At 47.5% G+C, this 12,327-nt stretch overlaps 1 protein-coding gene across 1 annotated transcript in view; it reads left to right on the forward strand.

Moving 5' to 3' along the window:
- HBS1 (translation elongation factor EF-1alpha (GTPase) HBS1) overlaps positions 1-12,327 on the forward strand; it is a 101,730-nt gene that overhangs the window by 57,201 nt on the left and 32,202 nt on the right. The window contains exon 8 of the mRNA XM_068392491.1: positions 8,033-8,171. Coding sequence (XP_068248592.1) covers positions 8,033-8,171 — 139 coding nt within the window. The remainder of the gene's footprint in view (positions 1-8,032; positions 8,172-12,327) is intronic.

Here is a 12,327-nt window from a genome sequence, read left to right on the forward strand (position 1 = left end):
TATGAATTAGAAACATTAGCACTAACAAGTAAATGGAAGAAACTTTGTAAAGGTGTGACTTTAGAATGTTAACCCTTTAAGCACCAACCCCTTACCAAATGCTTTAGCACTCAAGGCACAGGCCATTTTTTTTTTACATTTTACTTGAACTTCCGCATATTCTACCTTTAACAATACCACGATCAGGCAAATAACTCATGAGTGGAGTTTAGATTTACACGCAGAAAAATTGAGTGAGTGGTTTCCGGTGAGAGTGGGGCTGAGACAGGGATGTGTGATGTCGCCATGGCTGTTCAATTTGTTTGTAGATGGAGTGGTGAGAGAGGTGAATGCTTGAGTGCTTGGTCAAGGATTGAAACTTATAGACGAGAGTGATCAAGAATGGAAGATAAATCAGTTGTTGTTTGCGGATGATACTGTACTGGTTGCAGACTCGGAAGATACACTTGGTCGATCAGTGACAGTTTGGAAGGGTATGTGAGAAAAGGAAGTTGAGAGTTAATGTGGGTAAGAGTAAGGTTATGAGATGCATGAGAAGGGAGGTTGGTGCAAGGTTGAATGTCATGTTGAATGGAGAGTTACTTGAAGTAGATCAGTTAAAGTACTTTGGGTCTGTTGTTGCAGCAAATGGTGGAGTGAAAGCAGATGTACGTCAGAGAGTGAATGGAGGATGGAAAGTGTTGGGGACAGTGAAGGGAATAGTAAAGAATAGAGGGTTAGGCATGAATATGAAGAGAGTTCTGTATGAGAAAATAATTCTACCAACTGTGATGTATGGATTGGAGTTGTGGGGAATGAAAGTGACAGAGAGACAGAAATTGAATGTGTTTGAGATGAAGTGTCTGAGGAGTATGGCTGGTGTATCTCGATTAGATAGGGTTAGGAACGAAATAGTAAGGGGGAGAACGGATAAAAGAAACGATTTAGCCGCTAGAGTGGTTATGAACATGTTGAGGTGGTTTGGCCATGTTTAGAGAATGGAAAATGGCTGTCTGTTAAGAAGGTGATGCATGCAGGAGTTGATGGGAGAAGTACAAGAGGAAGGCCAAGGCTTGTGTGAATAAATGGGAGTGAAGAAAGCTCTGGGTGAAAGGAGGATAGATGTGAGAGAGGCCAGAGAGCGTGCCAGAAATAGGAACGAATGGCGAGTGAATTGTGACGCAGTTCTGGTAGACCCTGCTGCTTCCTCCGGTCGCCTTGGATGACCACGAAGATAGCAGCAGTAGGGGATTCAGCGTATGAACTTCATGTGTTGTGGATAACGGGGGAGGGTGGACTGTGGCACCCTAGCAGTATCAGCCAAACCCGGTTGAATCCCTCGTCAGGCTGGGAGGATTAGAGAGAGGAAAGGTCCCCTTTTGTTTCTTTCTTTGATGTCAGCTACCCCCCAAAATTGGGGGAAGTGCCTTGGTAAATAGATACAGTAGATAGATAGAAAAATTAATTTTGTGTCTGAGTATGACCAAACCATTAGCATATGAACTTATGGATTATTTCATTATATCAAGTCACCATGTGAAAGTGAAGAGAATGCCCTTTCAAATGATATATGAAACATGACAATAACAATTATTTACAAACGCACAAAAATGTCCAGAGAAAGTTATCCATGCACTCATAAAATTGTTGTGGAAAAGACGGTCTAGATGCACTTTACCATAAATACATCTTGATGGAAAGCTGAATAGATTACTTATATAATTCATCAATAAAATATATAGATTTTAAATATTTAACTTAGCCGGTGAATATATAATAGCTGCTACTCTGCGGCTCGACAGACAACATACTTAAAAAACTCGCGAGCGATCGCTATGCAGGTTGCGGGTGTGCCCACCAGCGCCAACTGTCGGCCAGATACCACTCTCGAATGTAAACAAAACCTTCAATTCTTCTCTGTCGACGTTGACGACAAGACGTACTTTTACTCGTTGTAGAACCTGGAGTTTTCCCATCATATTTGGTGAAGTACTTTAATTTGGTTTGAGCTTTCGCAGTACAGGTGTTTTTCTTCAAAATAATCCGACTCTTTTTTGTATCGGATTATTTGTTGATGACTTAGATCGTTTTTGGAATTTTTCTTTGACTAATTCAAAATGGCTGACCCTTCTCAAGTTCCTAAGTTTCGAAAGTGTAATGCTAGGGACTGTAATAGGCGTCTTCCAAAGGCTTCTCTCGACCCTCATACTCTTTGTTCCAATTGTCGGGGTAAAACCTGTCAATTGGGAGATCGGTGTGAGGAATGCGTGGGCCTTTCGGAATTCGATTGGATCGAATTTGATAAATATACACGCAGACTAGAGAGAGATAGGGTAAGGAGAAGTTCATCTAGGTCCGTAGATTTTTCCTCTCCACATGCCCCTGAACCTAATCCTTCCCCTGTAGTGTTTGTTCCTAACCCCCCTCCTAGCACTCAGGAACCGTCTATGCAAGACATGTTGCGTGCTATTCATGCCTTGGGGGAGAGAGTTGAGGCTTTAGCAAGTGACCGTAATCAACTCATGGCTGACGTGAAGGAACTCAAGTGCCAAAGTGCCACGGCGGAAAGTGGGAAAGTGCTTAGTGTTACGCAAAGTGTTGTGAACAGTGTTGCGACCGAGGGTTCGTCTGTTCGTGCCTGTCGTTCACCTAGTCCGGGAGCTCTTGCAAGCTCCCAAGCCCAGGGGAGAAGCAATGTCGTACGACTTATGGGTTCGAGAGGCCTTGATCAGCGAACAGACGTTCCCTCTTTGGTATCAGGCGTATCTCGTCAAGATCGCCCCTACCATAAGACGAGAGAGCCCATTTTTACTTCGTCGTCCGAAGGCGTTTCACGTAAGAAACCATGGAGCAAGGTCTCTAGACCTTTGAAACGCAAGTCGGTCCCTTCAGGACAAGTCCAACGTCCCGGATGTAGTCACTGGGACAGTTCGGACCCGTTGACTCTCCCCGCCGCCTTGCCATGAGACGCTCGAAGATTTGTTGGTCATCCTCAGACCTGGACCATCTTCTTAAAGGCATCTTTAGGGCTTTTGAAATTTTTAACTTCCTGGACTGGTGTTTGGGAGCCCTGAGTAGGAAAATCTCATCTGCCGATAGGGATGTTTCTTTACTCATTATGTCCTGCATGGACAAGGCCGTCCGCGATGGATCCAACGAGCTTGCCGCCTCATTCACGTCAGGAGTCCTAAAGAAACGAGAGTCTCTGTGCTCTTTTCTATCAGCAGGAGTGACGCCATGTCAAAGATCTGAGCTACTCTTTGCGCTTTTGTCTATGTGCTTGTTTCCTGAACTCTTAGTTAAGGAAATAGCCTTGTCTTTAGTGCAGAAGGACACCCACGATTTAGTTGCGTCCTCGGCTCGCAAAGTTCCCCCTTTGCCTGCCTTGTCCGCTAGACCTAGGATAGACACTCCAGCGTCCAGGTTTATTCCGCCCTTTCGTGGCAGAGCCCCCAGCAGGGGAGGTGCTCGTGCCGAAGGGAAGAGAGGAAAGAGGAAATGATCCAAGTCCTCGCGGGGCAGAGTCTGACTGCCCGCAACTTCAGACAGCAGTAGGTGCCAGACTCAAGAACTTCTGGCAAGCCTGGGAGAAGAGAGGCGCAGATCAACAATCTGTGAGGTTGCTCAGAGAGGGGTACAAAATCCCTTTTGTACGCAGACCTCCTCTAGCGACGTCCCCCATCGATCTCTCTCCCAGGTACCGAGAGGAAGCAAAGAGACAAGCCCTGAAACTGGAAGTGTCTCTTTTACTAGAGAAGGGAGCGGTGGTCAAAGTCTCGGACCTTCAATCACCGGGGTTTTACAACCGTCTCTTCCTAGTACCAAAGAAGACAGGAGGTTGGAGACCGGTGCTAGACGTCAGTGCTCTGAATGTCTTTGTCACAAAGACGAAGTTCACCATGGAGACCACAAAGTCAGTCTTAGCAGCGGTCAGAAAGGGAGACTGGATGGTCTCTCTCGACCTAAGGGACGCTTACTTCCACATCCCCATTCACTCAGATTCCCAACCTTTTCTGAGATTCGTCTTCGACGATGTGGTGTACCAGTTTCGGGCCCTGTGCTTTGGCCTAAGCACGGCTCCTCTCGTGTTTACGAGGCTTATGAGGAATGTGGCAAAATTCCTCCATTTATCGGACATCCGAGCCTCCCTTTATTTGGACAACTGGCTTCTCAGAGCCTCTTCCAGTCATCGCTGTCTGAAGGATCTCAATTGGACTCTAGATCTGACCAAGGAATTGGGACTCCTAGTCAACTTGGAAAAGTCCCAGCTGATCCCATCCCAAACTATTCTGTATTTAGGGATGGAGATTCACAGTCCAGTTTTTCGGGCTTTTCCGTCGGCCCCCAGAATAGATCAAGCCCTGCTCGTCATCCAGAAGATGTTGAAGAAAGAACGTTGCTCAGTCAGGAATTGGATGAGTCTGGTAGGAACGCTATCATCCCTGGAGCAATTTGTCTCGCTAGGAAGGCTACACCTCCGACCTCTACAATTCCATCTAGCTTTTCACTGGAAAAAGGACAAGACGCTAGAGGCGGTCTCGATCCCGATTTCCGAAAAGATAAAGACTTGTCTGACTTGGTGGAAAGACAATATCAGTCTACGAGAGGGTCTTCCCCTAGCAGTTCAGAAACCCAACCACGTTCTCTTCTCAGACGCATCGGACTTGGGCTTGGGCGCGACGCTGGACGGTCGGGAATGCTCAGGTCTGTGGAACTCGAGTCAGAGGAGCATGCATATCAACAGCAAGGAGCTTTTGGCAGTTCACCTGGCCTTGATAAGCTTCGAGAGTCTCCTTCGAGGCAAGGTGGTGGAGGTCAACTCGGACAACACCACGGCCTTGGCGTACATTTCCAAACAGGGAGGTACCCACTCACTGACTCTGTACGAGATCGCAAGGGACCTGCTCATCTGGTCAAGAGATCGAGGCATCTCCCTAGTAACGAGGTTCATCCAGGGCGACTTGAACGTTCTAGCAGATTGTCTCAGTCGGAAAGGTCAAGTAATTCCAACCGAATGGACCCTCCACAAGGATGTGTGCAAGAGACTTTGGGCGACTTGGGGTCAACCCACCATAGATCTCTTTGCAACCTCGTTGACCAAGAGGCTTCCAATCTATTGCTCTCCAGTCCCAGACCCAGCAGCAATACATATAGATGCCTTTCTCCTAGATTGGTCACACCTAGATCTTTACGCATTCCCACCATTCAAGATTGTCAACAAGGTACTGCAGAAATTTGCCTCTCACGAAGGGACAAGGTTGACGTTAGTTGCTCCCCTCTGGCCCGCGAGAGAATGGTTCACCGAGGTACTTCGATGGCTGGTAGACTTTCCCAGAAGTCTTCCTCTAAGAGTAGACCTTTTACGTCAGCCGCACGTAAAGAAGGTACAAAGGTACTGCAGAAATTTGCCTCTCACGAAGGGACAAGGTTGACGTTAGTTGCTCCCCTCTGGCCCGCGAGAGAATGGTTCACCGAGGTACTTCGATGGCTGGTAGACTTTCCCAGAAGTCTTCCTCTAAGAGTAGACCTTTTACGTCAGCCGCACGTAAAGAAGGTACACCAAAGCCTCCACGCTCTTCGTCTGACTGCCTTCAGACTATCGAAAGACTCTCGAGAGCTAGAGGCTTTTCGAAGGAGGCAGCCAGTGCGATTGCTAGAGCGAGGAGAGCTTCTACCATTAGAGTTTACCAATCGAAGTGGGAAGTCTTCCGAGACTGGTGCAAGTCAGTTTCCGTATCCTCGTCCAGTACCTCTGTAGCCCAAATCGCTGATTTTCTCTTATACCTGAGAAAAGTTCGCTCCCTTTCAGCTCCCACGATCAAGGGCTACAGAAGCATGTTGGCCTCGGTCTTCCGGCATAGAGGCTTAGATCTTTCCAACAATAAAGATCTGCAAGACCTCCTTAAGTCTTTTGAGACCTCTAAGGAACGTCGTTTGGCTACGCCTGGGTGGAATTTAGACGTGGTCCTAAGATTCCTCATGTCAGACAGGTTTGAGCCTTTACATTCAGCCTCCCTGAAAGATCTCACTCTTAAGACACTTTTCCTGGTATGCTTGGCCTCGGCTAAAAGAGTCAGTGAGCTTCATGCCTTCAGCAAGAACATCGGGTTTTCGTCAGAAAAAGCCACTTGTTTTCTGCAGCTTGGTTTCCTAGCCAAGAATGAGCTGCCTTCTCGTCCTTAGCCTAAATCTTTCGATATTCCTAGCTTATCGGAGATCGTAGGCAATGAACTAGAGAGAGTATTATGCCCTGTTAGAGCTCTTAAGTTCTACTTAGCTCGTACTAAACCTTTACGAGGCAAATCTGAAGCGTTATGGTGTTCGGTTAAGAAACCATCCTTACCTATGTCAAAGAATGCTTTGTCATTTTTTATCAGATTGTTAATACGAGAAGCTCATTCACACTTGAGTGAGGAAGACCGATCTTTGCTTAAGGTTAAGACGCACGAGGTTAGAGCTGTAGCAACTTCCGTGGCCTTTAAGCAAAATAGATCTCTGCAAAGTATCATGGACGCGACCTTTTGGAGAAGCAAGTCAGTGTTCGCGTCATTTTACTTGAAAGATGTCCAGACTCTTTACGAGAACTGCTACACACTGGGACCATTCGTAGCAGCGAGTGCAGTAGTGGGTGAGGGCTCAACCACTACAATTCCCTAATTCCATATCCTTTTAATCTGTCTCTTGAAATGTTTTTTAATGTTGTTTTTATGGGTTGTTCGGAAGGCTAAGAAGCTTTTCGCATCCTGGTTGATTTGGCGGGTGGTCAAAGTCATTTCTTGAGAGCTCCCAGATTAGGGGTTTGATGAGGTCCTGTTGTATGGGTTGCAGCCCTTGATACTTCAGCTCCTGGGAGTCTGTCAGCATCCTAAGAGGATCGCTGGGCTCCGTAAGGAAGACAGACTTACAAGGCAGAGTAATCGTCTAAGTCGACTTCCTTACCAGGTACCTATTTATTTTGGTTTTGTTATATTGATAACTGTCAAAATGAAAAAACTCTTAGCTTATACGCTGTAAACATATTTAACTCTGGTCTCTACCCACCTCCTTGGGTGTGAATCAGCTATTATATATTCACCGGCTAAGTTAAATATTTAAAAATGATATTTTAATTGTAAAATAAATTTTTGAATATACTTACCCGGTGAATATATAAATTAAACGACCCTCCCTTCCTCCCCAATAGAGACGCAGTGGGACGAGAAGAATTGAAGGTTTTGTTCACATTCGAGAGTGGTATCTGTCCGACAGTTGGCGCTGGTGGGCACACCCGCAACCTGCATAGCGATCGTTCGCGAGTTTTTTAAGTGTTGTCTGTCGAGCCGCAGAGTAGCAGCTATTATATATTCACCGGGTAAGTATATTAAAAAATTTATTTTATAATTAAAATATCATTTTTCATAAGTTTTGTCTGAAAAAATGAGGTATTGTAGAGCAAATATGGGCAAGACATTTTTATCTTTATACAACTAAAAATAATGATAAAGTTTATATTGATATCTTCCTAGTTTTACTTTTTTGTACACCATGTGAAAATAAAAATGACCTTTTAAATGGTATAGGAAACATGACAATTACAATTATTTGAAAGCGCACAATAACGGCTAAAAAGCATTATTCATGGGCTAGTAAAATTTCATGGAGATAGTCAAAACACATGTACAAAGAAAAAAAAAAATTAATAAGCCAAGTTTATTGACCAAGAGTACATCTATACTACTTGGCGGCATAAGTCAAAGTAGCTTCTCAGTGAGCTGGCTGATCGGGAGCCTTCCCCTGTTACCCACTAGTAACAAGTAACTACCGACACTTCGTTCTAAATTTTGATAGCTGAGTATCCAGCTTTGCTGAAATCATACTTCCATTAAAGGGCATATGTTTGTATCTGTGTGGAAACAATAATTTAACTAATTAAACTGATTTGAATTAGAGTATGAGGATGCAGTAATTTACAGTATTTGTACTTTACAGGCTATTTAGTTCTTTTATGCACAGTATATTTTTTATTGCAGTATCCCTATTTTTTTTTTTATCACAAATATGTCATGATTTTCAGAATACGAGACAAAGAAGTAGACGTTTTAAAAGAATATAAGGAACACAGGGCAAGCGGCAAGGATCTCCTCAATCTTGTGGTGGTTGGTCACGTTGATGCTGGAAAATCTACGTTGATGGGTCATCTTCTCTACTTGAAGGTATGGCTGGAGAAACATTCTTCTTAAGGGATAAATATGGTGTCACGAATACTTTTTATTTTGTAAGATATAACTAAAATTGCCTGGTATCGGGCTATGTAGGTTTTTTCAGTGAAATGAAAAGAATATTTTTTCCTCTAATGATGCCTTTTTTTATGAAAGGAAACTATTGGCTCCCTCATGCATTGTATAAAGACATAATAGCTTATGAAATACTATAGCTTTACTGTGAGTTAATTTGCACTACATACAGTACTAACTGTTTGTCTGAATCTTTGGAGAAGTACAGTACATACATGACTGATTGTGGGTTAAGATTCTTACATATATTAACCAAATTGAAATTTGGTTTTATAGGTACAAGAGTAATAAATGAATAATTCAAACTTGTTTGAAGGTAAAACAATTTACACAATGAAATAATCCAGTTTAATAATACTGTATATTAAACGAGCAATTCTTACTTCAACTGTGACAGTGTTGAAGTAAATTAGAGATAGCTTAGTGTTGTGTTATTACTGTCTTTTATTTGTAAACACATGTTTGTTCCAACACGGTTACTTACCTAAAACTACTTTCTTAGTAGTTACTGGTAACTCTACCTAACCGACCAGCATTTTGTATAGTTTACCCTCTTCTCGTTTTCTACGGGGTCAACCTCAGGCAGTGTGATACGTGCCCTGAGACGACCCGGGGTCGGGCAGCGTGCTAGCTCAGGTTGTCGACTCGCCAGTAAGTTTCTGGTCGCGGCGTGATCAACATCTCGCCGCACTCTCTCTTACCTGTGCGACCCTTTGTCCTTTGTGCTTACCGCGTGTTACCCACGTGTTTCCCTTTTCACTTTCCCTTTGCATCCTTGTGTCTCTGGGTGTATTAGCGTTGCATTTTGGATCAACCTGAGTTTGATCCCCACTCCTTGTGCTCCACGTGTAGGGGGAAAGTGTGTTCCCCTGCCTCTACGTGCCCGGAGTGTCCTAACTGGAGTAAGATCCAGTGGATGCTCTTCGGGACTAAAAAGAAGAGGGCGGCTAAGAAGTTGCCTAAGGAATCCAGTGTCTCGTCGCCGATGGTTTCCCCAGAAGTCTTGGCAGACCGTAGCTCCCATCCTTCTTCCCCTACCCAGAGTAGGGGACGAGGTAAGTCCGTTGCGGGGAAGAGGCCCATTGCCCTTCCCCAAGAGTCTGATATTCCTGTGGGGGAAGTGTCTAGTGTGGGGCAGGCATGTGTGGGGCCTGAGAGTAGTACGGGAGTGTGGGTAGGAGGCGAGGTCCTGGTGCCCGCAGGTCCTGTCTCCTCGGAAGATCCTATGTTGGGGAATCCAAGTGTGGATTCTTCCCCGGTATCATGGCTTTTTTCAGCTACTTCAATCGCTCCCTCGTCTACGCTACCCCTCGTGTTTCTGCAGCCTACCACACCTGGGAAACGTTGAGGATTTCCCCCCGCAGTCTTGGACGTTTCCTCAAAGAAGAAAGCCAAGAAGAACAAGTCCAAGGAGTGGGTGAACATCACAGTGCCCCGGAGCGAGCTGTTTAAGGTTACCACAGCCGTGGCCGCTTCCGGGTGGCTCCCTAGAGCCTTGCCTTCTGTGTCTCATCCTCCTACCTCCTCCTTCGGACCAGTCGCCCGGCAGGAGGGTTCGAACCAGGCTCCCCGTGTTGTGACTAACCCAACGGTGGCCTCCGCTTCTTCTTCCCTTAGGAAGGACGTACGTCTTATGAAAGAAGGCTTAGCGTCGACCACGGGCACCTTGGAGGCCTTCCTAAAGCACCAAGGGTGCCCGTCGGTCCGCATGGATCCCCCCATCCACCGGGTCCCCCGTGGAACAAGGTACTCCCATGTCGGATACCTTCGTCCTCACGGGGCAGCCCATACCACGGGTATCTTGTGAAGTGAGGCTTAGCGTAGACCACGGGCACCTTGGAGGCCTTCCTAAAGCACCAAGGGCGCCCATCGGTCCGCATGGATCCCCCGTCCACGGGGTCCCCCGTGGAACAAAGTACTCCCATGACGAATACCTTCATCCTCACGGGGCAGCCCATACCACGGGTATCTTGTTAAGTAAGGCTTAGTGTCGACCACGGGCACCTTGGAGGCCTTCCTAAAGCACCAAGGGCGCCCGTCGGTCCGCATGGATCCCCCCATCCACGGGGTCCCCCGTGGAACAAGGTACTCCCATGACGGATACCTTCGTTCCCACGGGGCAGCCCATACCACGGGTATCTTATGAAGGAAGGCTTAGCGTCGACCACGGGCACCTTGGAGGCCTTCCTAAAGCACCAAGGGCGCCCGCCGGTCCGCATGGATCCCCCATCCATGGAGTCCCCCGTGGAACAAGGTACTCCCTTGACGGATACCTTCGTCCCCACGGGGCAGCCCATACCCCGGGCAGACTAGTCCAGCGTTGCCTTTCCTACCGTCACGGAGTACCCCCGTACGGAGGAACTAGTGACGGGCGCCCTGGTGGAAGGAGGGGAGTGCTCGTCTGACGACATCTCCTCCTACCGTAAGGTTCTGGTCCTAATTCGTCGACACCACCGATTAGACGAACCTAAGCCCTCAGCAGCAAAGGCCGTGCTCTCCGGACTGTCCATAATGGTCGTCAACCCTGTGCAAAAAAAGCCTTCATTGTCTCTCCCTCTTGCTCTGGACGTGAAGTTGGGAATGGAGAGAGTAGATAGTTACCTGGCAGGACTGGCGGAGGCCCCCAGAAGCCAGAGTTCCTCTAGGCTGCTTCCAGGGCTGAAATCGCAGAAACGTTTCTACGTCCCAGTAGGGCATCGCGGCGGACCCCGTGCAGTAGAACAGCGGTGACCTCACTGAACCAGGGAGCTTCGGAAGACAGGGCCACCACTGCCCCCGTGTGCTTTTCCCCGTCAGAAGCCTCTATGATGGAGGACATGGCACAGGACCTTGTCTACGTGTCCTCCTGGTTGGATTGGTGATCTTGCGGCTTGGTGGGGTTTCAGGCGTCCCACGACCTCTCCCTTCCAGACAATCAGGCCACGCTGAAGGAGATAGTTAGTTCGGGAGGCAAGGCCTTTAAGTTTTTGTCGTCCCAGTCCCTATCTATGGCTACGAACTGGGTACTTAGAAAGAGGGATACTGTTCTTAGCAAGTTGGTGGGGAGGTTACCTGACAGAGAAGCTAGGAGACTGAGGAATTCCTCCGTGTGGGGAAACTACTTTTTCCCCATCAAATTGGTGGAGGATACGATGGAGAAAGGGAGGAGAGTGAGACACACGGACCTTAGGCCCCCCCACCCCCTATGAGGAAGCCCGTGTTTAGAAGAGCCTCAGCAGACGTCCCTCACTCCTCCCAGTCCGCCCCTTTGCTGCCTCGAAGAGACCCACCGTCAGCTCCTTGGCTTCAAACCTCTCAGCAGGCCACCTGTTGGACCAACGAAGACCCTCAGTCAGCCTTCAGACCCTCCTACAGTATCTCTAGGAGAGGTCGCTCTGGCCGCTTCTCCAGAAGGAGGTAGGAAGAGAGGCCCCCCTACTCCTTGAGGAGCCCCTAGTAAGGGGATGCCTCAGACATTTTTGGCAAGCAGGGCGGGATCTCGGTGCGGATCCCTGGACGGTGACGGTCCTGAAAGAGGGCTACAGACTCTCTCAGCCTTCAACAAGTTCGTCTCAAAGACGGACTTCAAAATGGACACCCCCAAGACGGTGCTAGCAGCCTTGAAGGAGGGAGATTTCCTCATGTCTCTCGACCTCAAGGATGCCTATTTTCAAATCCCCGTGCACCCCTCCAGCAGGAAGTTCCTCAGAATCAAGTGGGAGTCCAGGGTCCTGCAGTTCAAAACCCTGTGCTTCGGCCTTTCGACGGCCCCGCAAGTGTTCATGAGGGTGTTCACCACGATCTTGGTATGGGCACACGAGAAAGGCATACGACTACTCAGGTACCTGGACGTCTGGTTGCTTCTTTCTGCCTCAAGGGAACAACTGAAGGAGAAAGGCGTTATGTTGCTCGGCCTCTGCAGGTTATTAGGGATCACGGTCAACCTAGGGAAATCCCAACTAGTCCCCAGCACCAGAATGACTTACTTGGGGATGGTCCTGGACACCCAGTTAGTAAGGGCTTTCCCCTCAGGGGAGAGGTTAGCCAACCTGGAACATATCCTTCAACCCTTCCTGACGGGACAACCCAGGAGGGC

Source organism: Palaemon carinicauda, chromosome 18 (genome assembly GCF_036898095.1).
Source record: "Palaemon carinicauda isolate YSFRI2023 chromosome 18, ASM3689809v2, whole genome shotgun sequence".
Lineage (NCBI taxonomy): Eukaryota > Metazoa > Arthropoda > Malacostraca > Decapoda > Palaemonidae > Palaemon > Palaemon carinicauda.